Genomic DNA, 19,676 nt, shown 5'->3' with positions numbered 1-19,676 from the left:
TTATGTAAATTTTATTTTCATCTTTTTTTAAAAAAAATAGCTCTTTAGCGACTTGCGGACAATCCTACGGATTAAGAATATTGCAAATTTAATGAGATTCATTAAGTATTTTGGCTAAAATCTGGACTATACGAATCCGTAATTCCCGGCCGGCCGACAGGCGTCTCCATCGTGTCTCCTGCCGACCCTTAAGAATGTAATTTCATATAATATATGTATATATATTGATACCAGTACTAGTATGTTGTGTTGTCAAGGCAACTGAAAGCATAACATATGTCAGGTCAGATGTCAGTTTCGATGCATTCGGCCATTTATATAGCGTTACAGTGTGTCAAGTGTGTAATGTAACTTAGAAAACATTTTCTTTTTAGCAATAATACGCACCTTACTGCATCATGAGTGAAAGTGTGAAGTTTATAGTGACAGAAATAAATAAATTATTAGGACGGAATTACAATATAATTGGATTCAATGCTTTAAATGCTGAAGATTTATTGCAGGTAATTATTGTAGCATTAGGCTTTATTATTGTAGCATTTTCTTCAAGTTTAATATATATTTTTTTATAGATATTATGTAATGTTCTAATGAAGATACAACAACAAGGTGGTTTAAGTACTGATGTTGGATTGGATTCCGCGGAAGAACAATCTATATACATTTTAACACTCCTCCGAACACTTAATTATCAGCCTGATGTGGATCTTGTAACATTTAGGTGTCACACATAATTTAGAACAAATTATATTTTTTATAAATTTTTTAAAATACAGAGTATAATATATACTGTATATACATATAATATACACGTGGTAGCTTCAAAAAGTTCCTAAAATGTTTGTTTTACAAAAATTGTGTACATTAAAAAGTTTACATTATATTTCCTTCAGAGTAGTTTCCTTCGGCAGCTACACACTTTTGCTACGTTCATAAAGTTCATAAAGTTTTTGAAAACATTCCTGGAATTCATTCTTAGAAACTTCTTTCAGCTGCTTTGTCGTGTCGTCGATGATGTCATTTGGCTGTTTCGCTTTCCTTTCAGAATCGATTTCAAGCGAGGAAACAAGTAAAAATCAGGAGGAAACGTCCTGAAAAATGGAAACTAAACAATTGGTTTTTTTGCATGAAAATGCGCCAGCATATTGATCCATGCTGGTCAAGAAGTATTCTCTTGCATGGTACATGTAACATCTCTGAAGTATTCAGCATACTCTCCTGACTTGACAACCTGTTTTTTACTTTCTTCCCTCTTGAAATCGAAGAAAAGAAAGTCAATGATAACATCGTCAACGCGACTTCGCCGAAGCAGCTGAAAAAGGTTTCTGATAAGAATGGGTTCTAGAAATGTTTTCAACTTTATGGCAAAAGTGTGTAGAAGGAAACTATTTTAAAGGAAATATAATGTAAAACTTTTTAATGAATATAGTTTTTGTAAAACAAATATATTCCAGGAATTTTTTGAAGCTATACAAGGTGTTCAGCATATAACGCACGATTTTTTAGACGTTTCCGATAGTTTAAAAAAAGTTTATATATAATAAAAATTAATCTGTTTTACGCAAGCTAATGCAATAAAAAATTTGAAAAAAAAATTTTTTTAATAAAAATATTAATATCACCTTGAATTTTTAAAATGGAATTATATTTTTTATATATAAATCGATTCCTCACAATATTCTACATAAAAAGTTATGAGGGTTAAAAATTAAATAATTTTATGAGATATTTTATACTTAAATTTGACTTATATATCAATTTTTTTTATATATTAATTATTTTTTATATATTACTTACTTATATATTATTAACTTTACATAAACTATGAAATATCTCGAAAAATATTTATTTTTCGGCCATCTTCGATACTTTTATGCATAAAATAATGAAAGGAATCAGTTGGTGTAAAGAAAATATATAGTTGTTTGTAAGAAAAAATATGTAGCTGTTATAGTTGCAAAATACGTACTTTCGATTATTTACTTTCGATTTTTATTATAAGATATTTGATTAGTTTCTTCCCGGGTTTCAATAGAATAGAAATTTATTAAAGTATCTTTTTATAGTACGAATATGCGTAATTTATACTTTATACATCTACGTACAGAACTCATAAAAAGAAGTAAATTTTTTTAGGCAAGGTTTAGTTCGAGGTGAGGTTGAAATTATCCATCCTATATTGACATGGCTTTTGAAGCATACTGATATAGTTCAGAAAAGAGCATATTTATCACGTTTTCTTGTCAAGGTAATATATTGAAATTATTTATCAAGTGCGCGTAGCACACGTTTAAAGTAGTAAATCGTCCAACGTATAATTGAATAATAGGAAAATTTTTTTTAGATAGAAATTTCATCAGAATATTTAGGAGACTCGGAAATATCTCTTTTATACGAACAGTACTTGTCCTTGGTTGATAAATTTAAGATAGTTCATAAAGAAAGAGAAATAGGAAAAAAAGTGCGTAATCATTAGATGTATCGTATGTGTAATCATTAATCATTAAATTCTTTTTATTTTTGTTACATACAAATAATGATTCTTGTTTATACAGAATGTCGAAACTGCCGTCGAACTTGCAACGGATCTACAAGCAATGGAAAAGGAAAAGGAAGTATGCAATTAATTGATAAAAATTTTAGTTATAGATGTCTGATAAAATTTCCGATAAAATAATAGAGTGTTTCTCGTTACGCAGATTGGCTGATATTTGAAAATTAAAATTTTTTAAAAAATTTTAAAAATAAATAAAAAATTTTTAATTAAAAATTTTTTTTAATGAAAATTAATTTCTTATTAATTTGCGAAGATCGCAAAACGGTAGAAGACTCTCTCTTTCTCTCTCAATTTAATTTGCACATGAGAGATTCGACGATTATTATCGCGCGCGTGAACATCTTGTAAAACTTTTTACACTAGTTTATAGCTAAAAATTATTTTAAACCAGACAAAGTGTTTCTTATAGATTTTTGAATCCTGAAAACGATGCCGCAAACCAAATTTTACTAGCACGTCAAAATAATTGAGGTTTAATGTGTAAAATGGCTTTTTTTGCGATATTTAAGATTTTTTGTAAAAAAGATTAACGTTATCTAGAAAGTCTGATCAAATATCATGAATATATTGTTGATCTCCTGTAAAATGCCTTTTTTATTTCAATATCTTTTTAATCATGTTATGAAAGGTTAAAGCTTGGGAACTACTTCTAGCTCATATGGAGATGTTCCTGAGAAAATAAGATTTTTTGGAAAAAAACTATTTTTTTCAAAATTGATTTTACATTATTTGTTTTCCTTTAGTTTAGATCATACAATTTTTGTCTGGAACATTTTTTTCGAAAATGCATTTGTTTCAAAAAATTCCAAGGTGGGTAATTAAAATGAGACTATATATAAATATATGATAGTCCTAAACAAAAAATTATGAGTATAATTCTTTGACATCATTATCGTAGACGGAAAATTTACTATCTCAGCAAAATTCTGTATTTAAATCCTCTTAACATGACTGAAAAATAAGATATCAAAATAAAAAAAAAAATGTATTTTATAAAGGATGAACATTTATGACATTTGATTTTCAGATAATGTTAACCTTTTTCACAAAAAAATCTCAAATATAAAAAAATCATTTTTGCATATTAAATCTCAATTATTTCGGAAACCTGACGTGCTGGGTGAAAATTAATTTGCGGCATCGTTTTCAGCAGCCAAAAACGTATAAGAAATACCTTGTCTGGATTAAAGTAATAAAAAAAAATATTTTTTTGTAAACTAATGTAATTAATGTTGTATAATGTAATTATACAAAAATTATTACAAAAATATAATTTCTATAGAGAATCGTTCTATTTTTGAATAACGCAAATCTATGAATTTAGTAGTCGTTAATATTCAACTTGATATTTTTTGTTAAATATAGGCAGTGACTGCGCGTATTGGTAAAATCAAATCGAAGGCTGAACCCGCGCTTCATCTATTGAACGCCTGTAGATTACTACGAATAGAAAGAGACAAAGAACGCGATTTAATATTGGAAAAAGAGCAAGAGAAAGATACTATCATCAATTTACAAGTACATATTTCTTGTATAAAAAATAGACATTTATGAACATTACACATAACTCACAATTTTTTTCTATAAATATATGTATATTTGAGCCGTTCGCTCGAAGAATGACTTTTCCTCCAACGTGGTTCAGTTCAGCGTTCAACTGAACTGCGTTCAACTTTGCAGTTTAATCTTCGATTAACTTCTTTTGTTTTCCACCAACTTTACTTTCGTTACGATCAACTAAACCTTATGCGTGCTAACTCAAACTATATTTGTATCGAATGATGTGATTGGTGCATATAGTTAAGGGGGAAATTTTGTTTAACTTGCTAAAAATAGCTTTTGTGAATTTTTTTGTTATAAAACAATTTCATGGATCTATTTGAAACTTTTATAGTATTTTATTAAATTTTTAAAAAAATAAAAAAGTAATTTAAAAGTAATTTAAAAATTTCTTATATGTATATTCGTAGACTTCTAATTGATGAAATAAATGAATAAGTAAAAAAAATCACGGAAAAAATTGATAAAAATTAAATTATAAAATGAGGATAAAAATAATTAAATACACACACATTTCAGATTATAATAAAAAATATTATTTTAAGCTTTAAATGATTAGTTGATTAGTAGTGATGGAAATGTGTTAAAAAATATTTGTAATTTTAACAAGTAAAATATAAGTTGTAAAGTAAAAAAAATTGACAGTAATTAATAATTATTTTGTAAAGAAATTAAAATATATTAATAAAATGCACGTAGAAATTTTCTAATAAAAATCAAAATACGATAAAAATTGTCCTTAATGAAATTGCTTATTTGATCTGAGGCTGCTTGATTGTTCACATGAAATGGTGTTTTCTCTCGATTGCATTGGTAAACCAATTGTTATGTTTATTTTGCTGCGAGGAGAGGAGAAAAATTAATGCAAATATAATATTAAAGTCAACATTTATAGACGGATCTAACATTGAAAATTGTCTTAAAGTCTATAACCGGAAATGGTAAAAAGTGCCTCCGTGCGAAATAATTTAAATTTAAAAGTATTTGCACAATACTTCTAAACTAAAAAGAAAAGTTTTTTAACGGTTCATAACCCTTCATCTCTTTCCTACATAGCAAAAACATGTTTTTTTTATTTAATTTTTTTAACGTGTCTATGCTTATTCTTGATATAAATTAAGTTATAAATTAAGTTTATAAGTAAGAATTCTTGAATAAAAGATAAGTTATTAAGAAAAAATGTTAATTGTTTTACTAAATTGTTTAAATTTTTAAAAATTCCTAAAATTAAAAAATGCGATTTTCACAAGGTTCTTATAGAGGTGGCGCCTTGAAAAAAATTCTCCAATATTTCTTTCAAAAAAATAATAATTTATGCAATTTATTCAGAATTTTCCGATTAGTGCAAAATATTTTTAAAAAATAAAGACTATTTTTATAACACTATTTTTAACCATTTTAAAAACTATTTTTACATAACGCTATTATTCACATAAAATACATATAAATCTAAACTCATACATTTAATCTAGATAAATATAAATATTTTAATATAAATATAATATAAATATTTTAAACTTATTTTATAAATTATTTTATAAACTTATTGAAATATGTTATAAGAAATATAAGCGATAAGAATTTTATAATATAAGCATTAAAATAGATAGTTATATTAATAAATAGTTATATTAATAATAAGTATTCATAACTAGATTTAATGCATAAATTTAGATTTATATGCATATAAAAAATAGCGTAAAAATATGGTTTTTAATTTTTTGTTGCACAAATCAGAAAATTCTTTCTGACTAAATTGCGTAAATTATCAATTTATCAAAGGAATATTGTAAAATTTTTTTCAAGGCGTCCTCTATTAAAACCTTATAAAAATCGCATTTTCTAATTTTAGGAATTTTTTAAATTCAAACAATTCAGTAAATCAATTTAAAAAAAATTTCTTGTAAAGAAGAAACAGTTTTTCTTGTTAACATGTTTTTTATATCAAGTATTCATAAACATAAAGCACATCAAAAAATTAGATTAAAAAAACATGTTTTTTTTACTATGTAGAAAAGGTAGGAGATGGAGAGCTATAAACTGCGCTAAAAGACATTTTTTTTGTTTAGAAGTATTGCACAAATACTTTTAAGTCATTTTGCGCGGGGGAACGTTTTACTATCTTATCCGGCTATAGCTTTTATCTGTGATGGTAAAAAAATTTCTTATTAACTACATAGCATTTTACAATAAACCTAAAATAAACTTTATCATTTCAGGTTTATTTTTAAGATGTTATGGAATCAATGAAAGATTTTATTTTGATATGAAATTTTTCATCAGACCGGACTATGAATATCGATCTTAAAATTAATTTTATATTTTAACGAATTTACTTCATATTTATTATTTATGCATGCACATGTTAATCATTGTTTCTAATGTCTGAAACAATATTGAATTATTCTAGTTAGAAAATAATATTTTTAACATAAAAGCTATATTACATATATATCATATATATATATCTCTCTTTTTAAAAGAATCAATTACAGAAAATCATAACTCCTAAACAGTTGCAGTTGTCATATTTTTTTAGCACTGCAATATTTAATTGTAAGTCTTCTGCTTAAACGCCGTTCAAACTCGTTAACCGGCCAAAAATTGGCGTTCACGATAAACGCCGTTCAACTGAGTTGAACTTTCACTAAAAACTTGATGGAACGCAAAATGTCATTGATCGGAGTTTAAACTCGGTTTAAATTTTGAACCAGTTGGAGGAATCGGGCATTTAGTCGGCTTAAGTCGTTTTTTAAAATTCGGTTACCACTGTGTTGCTATTCATCGAAACAATAAATCTGTTCAGTTTTGCTAATTTCCTAGCTATTTTAAGGTCTTACAATTAGAATAATATTTTGTATTGCGCGGTTTCAACGGCGCACCGCCACGTAGCGCGCTGTCGATGTCATTGCGCGTTAAGGTTACAGTTACTCGTTTAGATTTCTGTATATAATATACATATATGAGCCGGATTGAATTAAAGATTCAACGGTGTGATTCGAGTTATTAAACATTATGTTCCTTAGCTTTTATATTTTTTAATATAGAAGTATACTATTTAGTAATGATAGATAGATGTGTTTATTAGATCCCCTATGGGTTATAATTATTTTACAACTATTTGATAGCTTACGTCTAAACTTATTTCTACGTACGCAACTTAATCTAGCTTATCTCTACCTTCTTATTCTACGCTCTTCTCGCTTTCTCTCTCCCTTCCTAACCTTTCCTCTCTCTCTCTTTCTTTTCTATATCAGACTGTTCTCTCTCTTACATTGCTTCGCTATCTATATTTCCTTAACCTACTCTTAATCTAATTGGACCTCCGTTTCCGCTGTATCATTTTATTCTCTCTTTTTCTTCTTTTCTTCTCACCCTCTATATTTTCTCTCTCTCTCTCTCTCTCTCTCTCTCTCTCTCTCTCTCTCTCTCTCTCTCTCTCTCACACATCCCATCTCTTTCTCTCTCTCCTTCTCTTTCTCTCACATCCCCTCTCTCTCTCTCTCTGATTCTTACGCTCTCTCCACTTCCCTCACTCTCTCCTTCCTTCCCGCCTTTCCCTTCTCTTATCTCTTCTAAGTCTATCATCCATCCCTCTCCCTCTCCTTCTCTTCCTAATATTCTCCCTACTGCCTCCTGCTAGCTCTCCTCGTTCTCTCTCCCTCCTCCTCCGCACCTTTCCCAAACATGCTCCCATGTTTCCTTCTCCCTCTCGCATACCCTACATTTCTTCTTCTCTTTTCCCTCCCAATACCATCCCTCCCTCATTTCATTCCCTAGTCTGAACCTTATCACTCTTTTCCATCTCTTCTCTGTTCATCCTTTTTTTTAAGTATTGCGGAATTCCTTCTTCCTTTATTTCTCCATACCTTTTATTGTATCTCGATTCCTCTATTTTTTCCTCTCTCTCCTCTTTCTGCCTGCTCTTTTCCCTATTTTCTAGTTCTTCGTATGGTACCCCTCCCTCTTCTCCCTCCCTTACTCCTCTTTCGCTCAAGAACTCCCTCCTTTCCTGTTCCCATTTTCCTGTTATTTTCTCTCTTCCCCACCTTTCTTTCAACTCTCTCCAGCATTTCCTTGCTATCTCTCCTTCTTTCCCTTCTTCTAAACTATTTTCGAAGCTCCAAGCTCTTTTTCCAGCTTTTCCTCTCATCATCCCTCTCCTCAATTCCTCTCTTATCATATACCCTGGAGTTCTTCTATCCAGACCCATCGTCCATCTCATAAATCTTTCGTGCACTCCTTCCATCGCTTTCCTTTCCCCCATATTTCTGCTCCGTATCCCATCACTGTCCACACCAATGTATCATACAGCCAAAGTCTTCTTTCCCAGTCCTTCCCCCATAATCTCTTTCCTATTCCCCATACCTCTCTCATCACTATTGCTGCCCTTTTCCCTCTCTCCTTGACGTGCTCTTCCTGTCCTCCATTCCTTTGTATCTTATATCCTAGATATTTCATTGTCTTTACCTCTTCTAATTTCTTTCCCTTCCATCTCCAGTCTATTTTTCTGCTTCTTCCCCCTCCCCTTCTGAATCTCATTACCTTTCTCCTCATTCAATACTAACCCCTTTTTATCTAAATATTTCTCTAGCCTGCTCAGCATTGCCCTCATCTCCTGCTCCTCTTCCGCTAATAGCACTATATCATCCGCATACGTCAGTGAATATATTTTCCCCTCTCCCAGCTTCACTCCTCCCAATCTACCTTTTTCTATCTCTTCCTCCAAGTCCGCTATCAGAATGTTGAACAGCGTCGGACTCAGCGGACACCCTTGTCTTAATCCCCTTGGTGTCCAGAACTCACCCCCCACTCTTTCCTTTACTTTAACTCTATTTCTTGTTTCCCTCATCATTTCTTCCACTCTCACTACCAACCCTTCTCTTACCTCCCTCTCTCTCATTGCTCTTATTAGTCAAACGCTGCCCTCAGGTCTATGAAAACCGCTACCATTTTGCCCCCTGCCTTCCCCAGTTGTCTGTTTATTAGGTAATTTAATGCGTAGATCTGATCCATCGTACCCATACCCCTCCTAAATCCTGCTTGGCTTCCCGATAATATCCCTTTCTCTTCTACCTCCTGACTTAACCTCTCCCCTAATACCGCTGTATATATTTTATAAAGTGAGGGCATTAGCGTCACCCCCCTATAGTCCTTTACTCTTTCTCCTTTCCCCTTCTTTATAATCGGTATAATTATTCCATCTTTCCACTCCTCTGGCCATCCCTCCCCCCTCCATACCTTATTACAAATCGTCCACGCCCACCTTCCTATATCCTCTCTCCCATGCTTCCATACCTCGTTTGGGATTTCATCTTTCCCTATCGCTTTCCCGTCCTTTAATCCTGCTATTATCTTCTTCACTTCCTCCCATTCTAGCTCCCTTTCTTCTTGTTCTCCCGCCCTCTCCTTACTTCCTTTCACTACCTTTCCTTCTATTCCTCCTAGCAGTCTCATAAAGTGTTCTTTCCATTTCTCCATCTCTATTTCTTCATTTACTCCTATTCCTCTTTTCCTTTTCTTTCTAACTAGTTCCCAAACCTTTTCCTCTGTCTTCGCTTCCCCTGCCTCTCTTATTATTTTTTCTCTTTCCTCCCTTTTCTTTTCCTCACACCGCGTCTTATATTTCCTTTTCCTCTTTCTATATTTCTCCCCGCTTCCTCCCCACCTTCTCCATCTCCTCAATTCCCTTCTTACCTTTTTTTTCATCTCCCTACATTCCTCGTTCCACCATCCACTTCTCTTTACTTTTTCTCTTTCCCTTTGCTTTTCACATACCTCCAGAGTTTCCCTTACCCTCCCCTTCATCTTTTCTATCGCTTCCTCCAGTCCTTTATCTGCCCCTTCCACGGGCTCCAACTCTTCCCTAAATTTTACTCTTCCTGCGCCGTCCCATATCCCTCCTCCCTTCGGACCATCATCCGGTAACGGTATGGATGAAGAAGGAAGAGAGAGGAAAAGAAGGAAGAAAGGGGAAAGGGATGCCTTTCCCCTTTCTTCCTTCTTTTCCTCTCTCTTCCTTCTTCATCCATACCGTTACCGGATGATGGTCCGAATCCATTTCCTCCCCTATCTTTAATCTCTACCCTCTCTCTTATATCCTCATTCCCTATAATATAATCAATTACTGTTTCTCCTCTTCCCCCTGTATACGTCAACTCTCCCTCCTCATCTCCCTTTACGCTTCCGTTTAATATGAACCATCCCCTTTCTTCCAAATACCCTATTAGTTCCCTTCCCTCCCTATTTATTTTCTTATCCTTAGATCTTCTTCCTCCGCCCTCCTCTTCCAACTCTTCCTTTCCCCTCCAGCCTCCCTCCTCTCCTGTCCTCGCGTTAAAATCTCCCTCAATTATCGTTTTTACTCTCTCTTCCTCTTCCTCCATCCAGCTCTTTACTCCTTCTAATTTCCTTCCTAAGTCTCCGTTTACATACATTCCTACTATCCTCCATTTCTCTTCCCCCACTTTTATCCTACATGTCATCTTCCCTTTCTCTTCCTCCTCTTTCACCTCTTCTATTTCTAAGTTTTTTCTCATCCCCAGCAAAATTCCACCCATTACCCTTCTACTCTTTCTTCCCGCTCTTTGTGCCTTCCATGTATAATCGCTCGGTAACCTTTCCTTTATTTTTTCCCATTTTTTCGTCTCTAGCCATGTTTCTATTAGTATTACCACATCCCAACTTCTTAACCTCTCCCAAAACTCTTTATCCTTATTCTGTATCCCTGCTACATTCCAGAACGTTATACTCCATGTCTTCTCTCTCTCTCTACCCTCCTCCTATTCTCACCTCTCTCTAACCCTTCCCCCTCCCTGTTGTTCCCTGCTCTTCCCTCTGTTCCCTCCAATCCCTTCCTTCTTCGTCTACTAGTCTATCTTTTTCTTTTTCCCACCTCCACCATTTTCCATCTACTTGCGTTTTCCCATATTTCACCCATACTCTTTTTCCTTTTTCTCTTTCTCTCCCTGCTATCTCTTCCATGTTCCATTTCATCCTTTTTTCTTTCCAGGTTAGATCGTCATCTACTCTAACTTCCCTATCTTTCATCTTCCTTCTCTTTTTCATTACTTCTATTTTCTTCTCTACGCTCTTTAGTCTTAGAATCGCCATTTTCTTTTCCTCCTTGTTCCTATCCCCCTATGTATTTTATTTCTTCTATATCGTCTTCTATACCTAGCTTTTTTATCATCTCCTCTACTTTTCTCTCTAAATCTTTTTCCCCTCTTGTTCCTCTCACTAGTATATTCCTTCTTCTGACCTCCCTTTCCTTTTTCACTATCCATTTTTCCATCTCTTTTACTCTTCCTTCCGTATCCCCTCCTTTCCCTTCCTTCTTTTCTCCTCCCTTTTCTAGTTCTATCCTCATCCCTTTCAATCCTTCCTCTAGCTGCTCTATTTTTTTCTCCAATTCCATTCTTTCTGTCTTCCATTTTACCTCCCTTTCCTCTATCCTCCTATCCACTATCTTTTCCATTTCTCCTTTAAGTTCCCTTAAGTTTCCTTTCCATTCTTCCTTCATCATCTCTTTCATTCTTCTGAAACCTTCATTTCCCTCCTCCACTCTTCCTTCATTTCTATCTACCATCCTTCTCTCCTACCTTCTCCCTCTCCTATGTTTTCCTGTAACTCTATTTGTATCTTTTTCCCTTCCCTGGCTGCCATTTTTTCCCCTTCCCAAATCCCCTCCTCTGCCTTTTCCATTTCCTCCCTTTTCCTTTTCAACAGTTCATCAATATTACCCGTACTCCCCCTTCTCTCCCCTTTCATAATTAATTCCTTTCCTATCTTCCAACCTTTTCTCTTTTCTTCTTCCATCTTTCTATCTCCCTTTCTTCTTTCTTCTATCGAGTTCCCTCTCTATCTACTGCCTACTCCTTGCCTCGTTCGCTACGTTACGGTTTCCACTCTATCACTTCTCTCCCGGCCTTTCCTCGCACTTATCCTGTTTTTTTTTTTATAACATGGGGGAAACCTGTTTCAGGTACCCGCGTCCCTTGGGGAAGGGAGCGCGGGTTATGTGGGATTCCTCTCGCCCTTACCGAGATGATCAAGATCATGATCAAGATCATCTCGGTAGGGGCCACGAGAGGTTACCGCACTAAAACCCCCATGGTGGCCTGACCCAGGCGGTGGTTGGGGACCCTCCGGGAACGAGCAGTTGCATACCTTCCGGAGGGCCCCCCGTCCTTCCTGCGCGGTGGCTTTGCGGTCCCTTGTTCCTCCCCTGTGTGTGGCTAGGGGGAGGAGGCTAACCTTAGTTTCGCGGCGCAGAGAGCCACACCCCTACGCCGCGCCCTCTCGGGAGGAAAGCATGTCCTCCCAGGGGCGGGACGAGGGTTCGAGTCTCCCGCTCGAGCCCCCGTCCCTTTCCCTCCCCCTTCTATGTAAGGGGGAAGGCTAGCGTTCTTCTATGGGGCCCGACCCTTCCCCGGTCCCCGCTCGGGCGAGTGCCTCTTCCTCGCCCAGGCAACCAGGTAGGATCGTCCCTCTCCTCTCTGGATTCGGGGGTGAGGGCGCATCTTCTCCGCCTCCCCCGTCTCTCCCTCTCCCTCTCGGCCGTCTCCTTCTGCAACATTACTTTGTTGCAGAAGGAGACGACCGCCTTCCAATTTTCCTCGCACCCGACCATCTGTTTAACGACGGCCGGGAGCGATAGGTCTGTCCCTATCAGGGTGGTAAGGACACGGCGCTCTTCTGCCCACGCTGGGCAGAACTCCAGCGTGTGCTGCGCCGTGTCCCTATCCTCGTCACAATGGTGGCACTGTGTGGCGCGCTCCTTCCCGATTTTACACAGATATTCGCCGAAGCAGCCGTGCCTGGCGAACATCTGTGTGAGGTGGTACGACTTCCTGCCGTGAGACCTATCCACCCACTCTTCTAACACCGGTCTCACGGCCCCGACGACTCTCCTTCCCGAATTCGTTGGGGGGATATTTTCTAAATATTCCCCCCATTCCTCGATCATTCGTCGTCGGGCTTAGTTTCTGACGACGCCCCGGACCCTTTCCGTGATATTGTAATCCATCTCACGGAGCTCCCTGATTCTCTCATACCCTTTTGTGGGTGTATGCTACGAGCTCCATGGGAGGCAGTCCCGCCAGGGCCGAGGCAGCTGCATGCGCCACGGTTCTGTATCCGCGGACTACGCGTATGGCCACCCTCCTTTGTACTCTGCGGAGTACATCCTTGATATGTTTCGTGGCCATCGCCTCGTCCGCCCAAACTGGTACCCCATATAGGGCCACCGAGTTGACCGTGTTCGCATACAGCCTCCTTACCCGATCGTCTGGCCCGCCAAGATTAGGTAGCAGACGGCTAAGTGCCGCCACTTTATCGATCCTTCCGGCCAGACGTTCGAAATGGTCGCCAAAACGCCAAGTGCCGTCCAACCAGAGCCCCAAATACTTAATATTCTGCCCCAGCTGGACGGGGATGCCGTCCACCGTAACTTGAGCCTTTGGCGGCTTCCCCCGGGAGCCATCATGGAAGAAGATGGCCTCAGTTTTATGGGGAGCCACCTTAAGGCCCAATCTTTTTATCGAGCGCACCACACATGCCACCGCGACGTCCGCCGTCCTCTTTGCCTTCCCCCAGTCGCCCCTCCCGGCCAAGACTATCGTGTCGTCCGCGTAACAGACGACACTAGCCGGGGGGGAGGGCAGAACGGAGTACATTGTCGTATGCGATGTCCCACAGCAATGGGCCCAAAACTGACTCCTGTGGGACACCGCAATACATGGCCCTTCCGCGTAGAGCACCGGATCCTCGCACTTACCCTACCGCTGCCACTCTATCTATCTTTTCTTCCCTGACTGTTCGCTCTCTCCCGTCACGTGGTGTTCTACTTGCCTACCTTACCTCTGTCTCTCTGGCCGGTATTCATAGTCCGTTCTTATTTTAAGACCGTCTTAAGTAATGTCTTAAGATGCAAATACGGCTCTGTGATTGGTTAATCACATCTTAAGATTGTACTTAAGACATTCTTAAATATAAGAACAGACTATGAATACCGGCCTCTGTCTCCTTTCTCACCCTCCTCCGCCGTTCGCCCTCCACTCTCTCCTCCACCTCTGTTTCCCCCTGCACCTCTCACACCGCTCATTCCATCAACTCCTTTCACTTTCTCTCCTGCACCTTCAACTCCTCTATTTCTCTCTTTCCAACTACACACTTTTCACGTTGCTTATCTAAACTCACCGGAAACGGAAGTCCACTATTTAGTAATGATTTATTACCGATAAAAACAAATTTTAAGGTAATATAATTGTTTTCACCATTGATTACATTAAATATGATTTATGTCGTTTTTCTGACGATCGACTGCAACAACATGTTTGACGTCCGAAAAAACTATTATTAATATACAAAAGCTGCTTTTTAGCATTAATTTCAATTACACATAAAATAAAACATTAATTAATTTAAAAGAAAACTTATCTCTCGGTGGACGACAATTAATTTTATTCCATATTACATTAATCTACAACTGTTGTAGTTTTCTTTTAAATGAATTAATGTTTTATTTTATGTGTAATTGAAATTGATGCTAAAAAGCAGCTTTTATATATCAATAATAGGTTTTACGGATATCAAAGATGTTTTACATGTTGTTGTAATCGATCATCAGAAAAACGAGTTAAGTCATATTTTATGTAATCCATGGTGAAAACAATTATATTGCCTTAAAATTTGTTTTTATGGTAATAAATAATTACTAAATAGTATACTTCTATATTAAAAATTATAAAAGCTGAGGTACATAATGTTTAATAACTCGAATTACACAGTTGAATCTTTAATTCAATTTTTTGTGCAAAAACTTAAGTCGACTTAAGTCATTCTTCGAGCGAACGGTTCATTTATATTTTTCTATAATTATTCTTATTGTTATTTAGAATTCCCTTCAACGAGTTGAACGTGAGTTACACGCATCGAAACGCGATAGTATTGGGCTCACATCGCAAATATTAATTCAGCATTTAACAGAAGAAGTAACGGTGCAGTCTGCGATTGTAAAAGAAAAACTTCCATCTGAATTGAACGCAAAGAAAAATTGGATGAAAGCTTTGTCAATGGTCAAGGAATATTCTTACTTAGGTCCAGATAAAATTCTGACCATAAGAAATGACTTGGATGTAATATTAAAAAACATACAAGATTTAATAGAATCCAAAGTAAGTGTAAAAAGGAAAAACGCTCGAATATACAAAGATTGTGTATATCAAATTATGTATATACAGGGTGCCTTATTTTAATCGATCACTCCCAAAAACTTTTTTATTTTTGATTGTACAACAAAATGTTTCAAACAAAAATTGTTTGATTTGAAAGGGGACAAAAGATGGCGTTATTGACTATTTTCTAAAGGGCGCTTTTCAAGATTATTTGAAGGTCATTTATGTTTTTTTAAACGGAACCATATTCATTTTAAATAAATCAATTCCTTGTAATTTTCAGCATAAAAAGTTATAAGGATAAGATGGCCAAAAAACGTATAATTTACGAGATATTTTATACATTAATTTGACATAATCTTCTATAAACTATATAATATCTCATAAAATATTCATTTTCCAATGATCTTATCTTAACACTCTTTTATGCACGAAATAATAAGAGGAATCAATTAGTATAAGGAAAACATAGATAATTGTTTTCAAGAAAAAGTATGTGAATTGCAAGTAGCAGCTACATATTTTTTCTTAAAAACAACTATATGTGTTTTTTTATATCACTTTCCTTTCATTATTTTATGCATGAACGTATTAAGGTAAGATCATTGGAAAATAAATATTTTACGGGATATTTCATAGTTTATATAAAATTATGTTAAATTTAAATATAAAATATCTCGTAAACTATACTTTTTTTTGTCATTTTATCTTCATAACTTTTTTATGCAAATTGTGAGGAATCGATTCATATAAAAAAAATTGTGAGGAATCGATTCATTAAAAAAAATATGGTGGTTCCATTTAAAAAATAGATGACCTTTAAATAACCTTGAAAAGCGTCCTTTAGAGAAAAGTCAGTAGAGCCTCATCTTCTGTTCTCCATTAAATCAAAAAACTTATTTGAAATATTTTGTTGTACAATCAAAAATAAAAAAGATTTTGGGAGTGATCGATGAAAGCGGGACACCCTGTATAAAAAATTATCGGTAAAACTTCTGTTTAGGGGAGGATTCTCGAATGACCTTGACATATGTCATCAAGATCATGACCCTGAACAACATTCAAATGGTTTTAGACATCGCTTATTGTTCACTAAAAAGTTATTAACAAATGAAGTTGACAATATAAAAAAAAATCCAGGGTTGGGAAAGTTACTTTATAAAACTCGTTACCGTTATCGTTATTTTTTCTAAAAAGTAACTCGTTACCGTTATTCATTACTAATTTTAAAAAGTAACTCGTTACCATTACCGTTACTTAAAACGTAACGAGTCGTTACAATTTCCGTTACTTTTTTTTTATAATTTGGATGTATGTTAGGTTGTTTCATATAAAATGTCCAATTTTGCAATGTAAACTTTTTAAAACTTTTTTGTCAATAAAAATTTTTATATATTTGTACATGTTTTATATATCATTTTAAAATTCAAAATTTGCCTTTTTTATATCTAATTTTATTCTTCGATTTAATTAGTTTCGAATGCATTTTATTCAACAGTTTTTTTAGTATGAATAAATGTGATTTTCGCGTGCTTTTTTTGTATGAGTAGAAAAGTAGCCATAATGTTGCAGTAGTCGCTCGAAATATTAACGCTGCATTCAGCGAGAACTCTGTCAACGAACGCACCAGTATAAAAAAATTTAAATTTGAAGATAAAAGCCTCATAAATGACGATCGTGGACCTGAGACTATCGTTGATGACATTAAAGGTTGAAGCATTAAAGATTGAAGCGGATCAACGTCAAACTGTTAGAAATGCGTAGAACGGTTCTTACTTTGATTAATAAAGTTAAGTCTGAAAAATATTGTTTCTTTAAATTTTTTTTAAAAATATTTTTTAATAAAAAGAAACAATATTTTTCAAACTTAACTTTATTAAGCAAAGTAAGAACCATTCTACGCATTTCTAACAGTTTGACGTTGATCCGCCTCAATCTTTAATATCATCAACGATAGTCTTAAGTCCACGATCGTTATTTATGAGGCTTTTATCTTCAAATTAAAATTTTTTATATTAGTGCGTTTGTTAACAAAATTCTCACCGTATGGAGCATTAATGTTTTGAGCGGCTGCTGCAACATTATGGCCACTTTTCTACTCATATCGAAAAAGCACGCAAAAATCACGTTTATTCATACTGAAATAAATGTTGAAAAAAATACATTCGAAATCAATTAAATCAAGGAATAAAATCAGATATAAAAAGACAAATTTTGAATTTTAAAGTGATGTATAAAACATGTAAAAATATACATATACAAAGATTTTTATTGACAAAGAAAGCTTTTAAAAGTTTACATTGCATAATCAGACATTTCATATGTAACAACCTAATACCGAATTAACATACATAATACAATAAATATAATAGTAGTCAACTAGGACGCTTTCCACTTTTATCAATATGTTCTTTTGTATGAAAATTATACCGAATAAATCTGGAAAAAGTAACGACAAAAGTAACGGTTATTCGTTACTGAAAAATGTAACAAAGTTACTTTTTTTGTTACAAATAAAATTTGTAACGCCGTTACCATTACAGTTACCGAAAAAAAGTAACTGTAACGGTAACGGCGTTACAAGTAACGCGTTATCTCCCAACTCTGTATAAATCTATATTTAATTCTATACTTGTACATTTAAAAATGTGTTTGTGGGATAAGTGCATAAATTATGCACTTTAGGGGATAATGCTCCAATGACCTTGACTTTGACATATATTGTCCTATCACCCCCTGCTTTTAGCGCGAAACGAAGCCTATATTTGCAAGATCTAAAGTTGCGAATCCATGTGGAATTTCGCAAATATAGACCTCATTTCGCGCTGAAAGCAGGGGGTGATGGGAGTGGACCTCGCTTCGCGTGGAAAGTTGCAACCCATAAAGTGCATAATTACCCACAAACACATACATAGGAGGATATAAGGGGTGTCAGAAAAATAATAGTCTATTCATGAAAATTGTTCTGTTAATATCTTTTTAATAAACAATGAGCGACGGCTAAAACCTTTTGAATGTTGTTCAGGGTCATGACCTTGATGACATATGTCAAGGTCAAGGTCATTGGAGAATCTTCCCCTAAACAGGAATTTTTTACCAAATTATCTTCAATAATACACTCGTCAACAAAATTAACGCATATGTATTTTAAGTCAAAATTTCGCATAATTTCAAATAAGCATAACTTCGCTAAAAATGATCGGATTTGAAAAATTTTTTTTTCGCTGTCAAGCTTGAAGTCTCTACTTTAAAAACCATTCGTCAGATTTTTAATTTATCCTCCTCCCCCGTACGCCACTGCTTCAAAAGTAAGGACGTGTGTCTCAAAAAAATTGCGTACTTCCACGGGCTAAAATAAATTTTTTTCGCAAATCTTATTATAACTATCGTAAAATGTGAACTTTTTACTACAAATTTAAAGAAAAGCAAAGTTTGTACGATTTTTTTTCGCGGAGTTATTACATATGAAAGTTACCCATACATTTTTTCAAATCCGATCATTTTTAGCGGAGTTATGCTTATTTGAAATTATGCGAAATTTTGACTTAAAATACATATGCGTTAATTTTGTTGTATTATTATTTAGAAAAAAAAGGTTTCATATTTACTCCTTGCAAACATTTATTTTTCAGATATCTAAAAACGATATTGATAAAATGGAGCCATTTAGACAACAAGCTGCCGCTGTTGGAAATATGAAACGGAATGCTCTTGAATGCTTAGAGAAGATCGAGAGTTCTTTAGAGGAATTACAATTACGATTAAAAGAGAAGCAAGATTATTCAAAAAGTTTATTGCAAACATCGATTCCTAGAGCGGAGGAATTAAAAAAATATATCAATCGTTTGAAAACTAAGAGTACGGTATATAAACGCTGCAAAGCAGAGATAGCTGGCCTAAAAGCGGAAAGTGGTGTACTTCATCGAACAGTAACTATTCTAGATGCACAGGTATTATTAGGAACAAGTTTTGAACGCTTCAAAATAGTTGGATATTATATGTATACAGGATATTTATACAATACTCGGTAAAAAAAAGCAGTAGAAAAATAGAGAAAAATTGTGAAACTTTAAATATTTATAATGTAGCTAATAATTATGATATCGAGATGTTTCGCAAACGAAAATAAAGTCTGTAGTTTGAGAAAATTTTAATGTTAATTATGTAGAATGATCAGTTTCGCAATGGCGGATGACAGAATGAGAACCTGCAAAACTGATTAATAGAAGGTTTATTTTCCTGAATTGCACGGAGTGAATTAGTTGACGTAGCTCAATGGGATAAAAGCGCGTAAAAGTTCAAATTTTTCTTTTTAAAATGCGCTTTGGCGGCACTCGATATGATAATTTTTCACTGAGTTATGTCAATCTGAGAAAACTAGG

General features: G+C 34.8%; 1 protein-coding gene across 1 annotated transcript in view; it reads left to right on the top strand.

Moving 5' to 3' along the window:
* The first annotated feature begins 317 nt into the window (after positions 1–317).
* Positions 318–19,676, top strand: part of LOC145943851 (intraflagellar transport protein 81 homolog) — a 42,470-nt gene continuing 23,111 nt past the window's right edge. Inside the window, exons 1-8 of the mRNA XM_083051724.1 lie at positions 318–503; positions 573–721; positions 2,137–2,248; positions 2,345–2,461; positions 2,556–2,615; positions 3,923–4,075; positions 15,016–15,294; positions 18,927–19,244. Coding sequence (XP_082907850.1) covers positions 399–503; positions 573–721; positions 2,137–2,248; positions 2,345–2,461; positions 2,556–2,615; positions 3,923–4,075; positions 15,016–15,294; positions 18,927–19,244 — 1,293 coding nt within the window. The 5' untranslated portion in view covers positions 318–398. The remainder of the gene's footprint in view (positions 504–572; positions 722–2,136; positions 2,249–2,344; positions 2,462–2,555; positions 2,616–3,922; positions 4,076–15,015; positions 15,295–18,926; positions 19,245–19,676) is intronic.

Source organism: Prenolepis imparis, unplaced genomic scaffold (assembly GCF_030444845.1).
Source record: "Prenolepis imparis isolate NDT839.2.m4 unplaced genomic scaffold, iyPreImpa1.0 SCAF_12, whole genome shotgun sequence".
NCBI lineage: Eukaryota > Metazoa > Arthropoda > Insecta > Hymenoptera > Formicidae > Prenolepis > Prenolepis imparis.
Note: the sequence above shows the minus strand (reverse complement) of the source record. Positions and strands in the feature narration are given on the sequence as shown.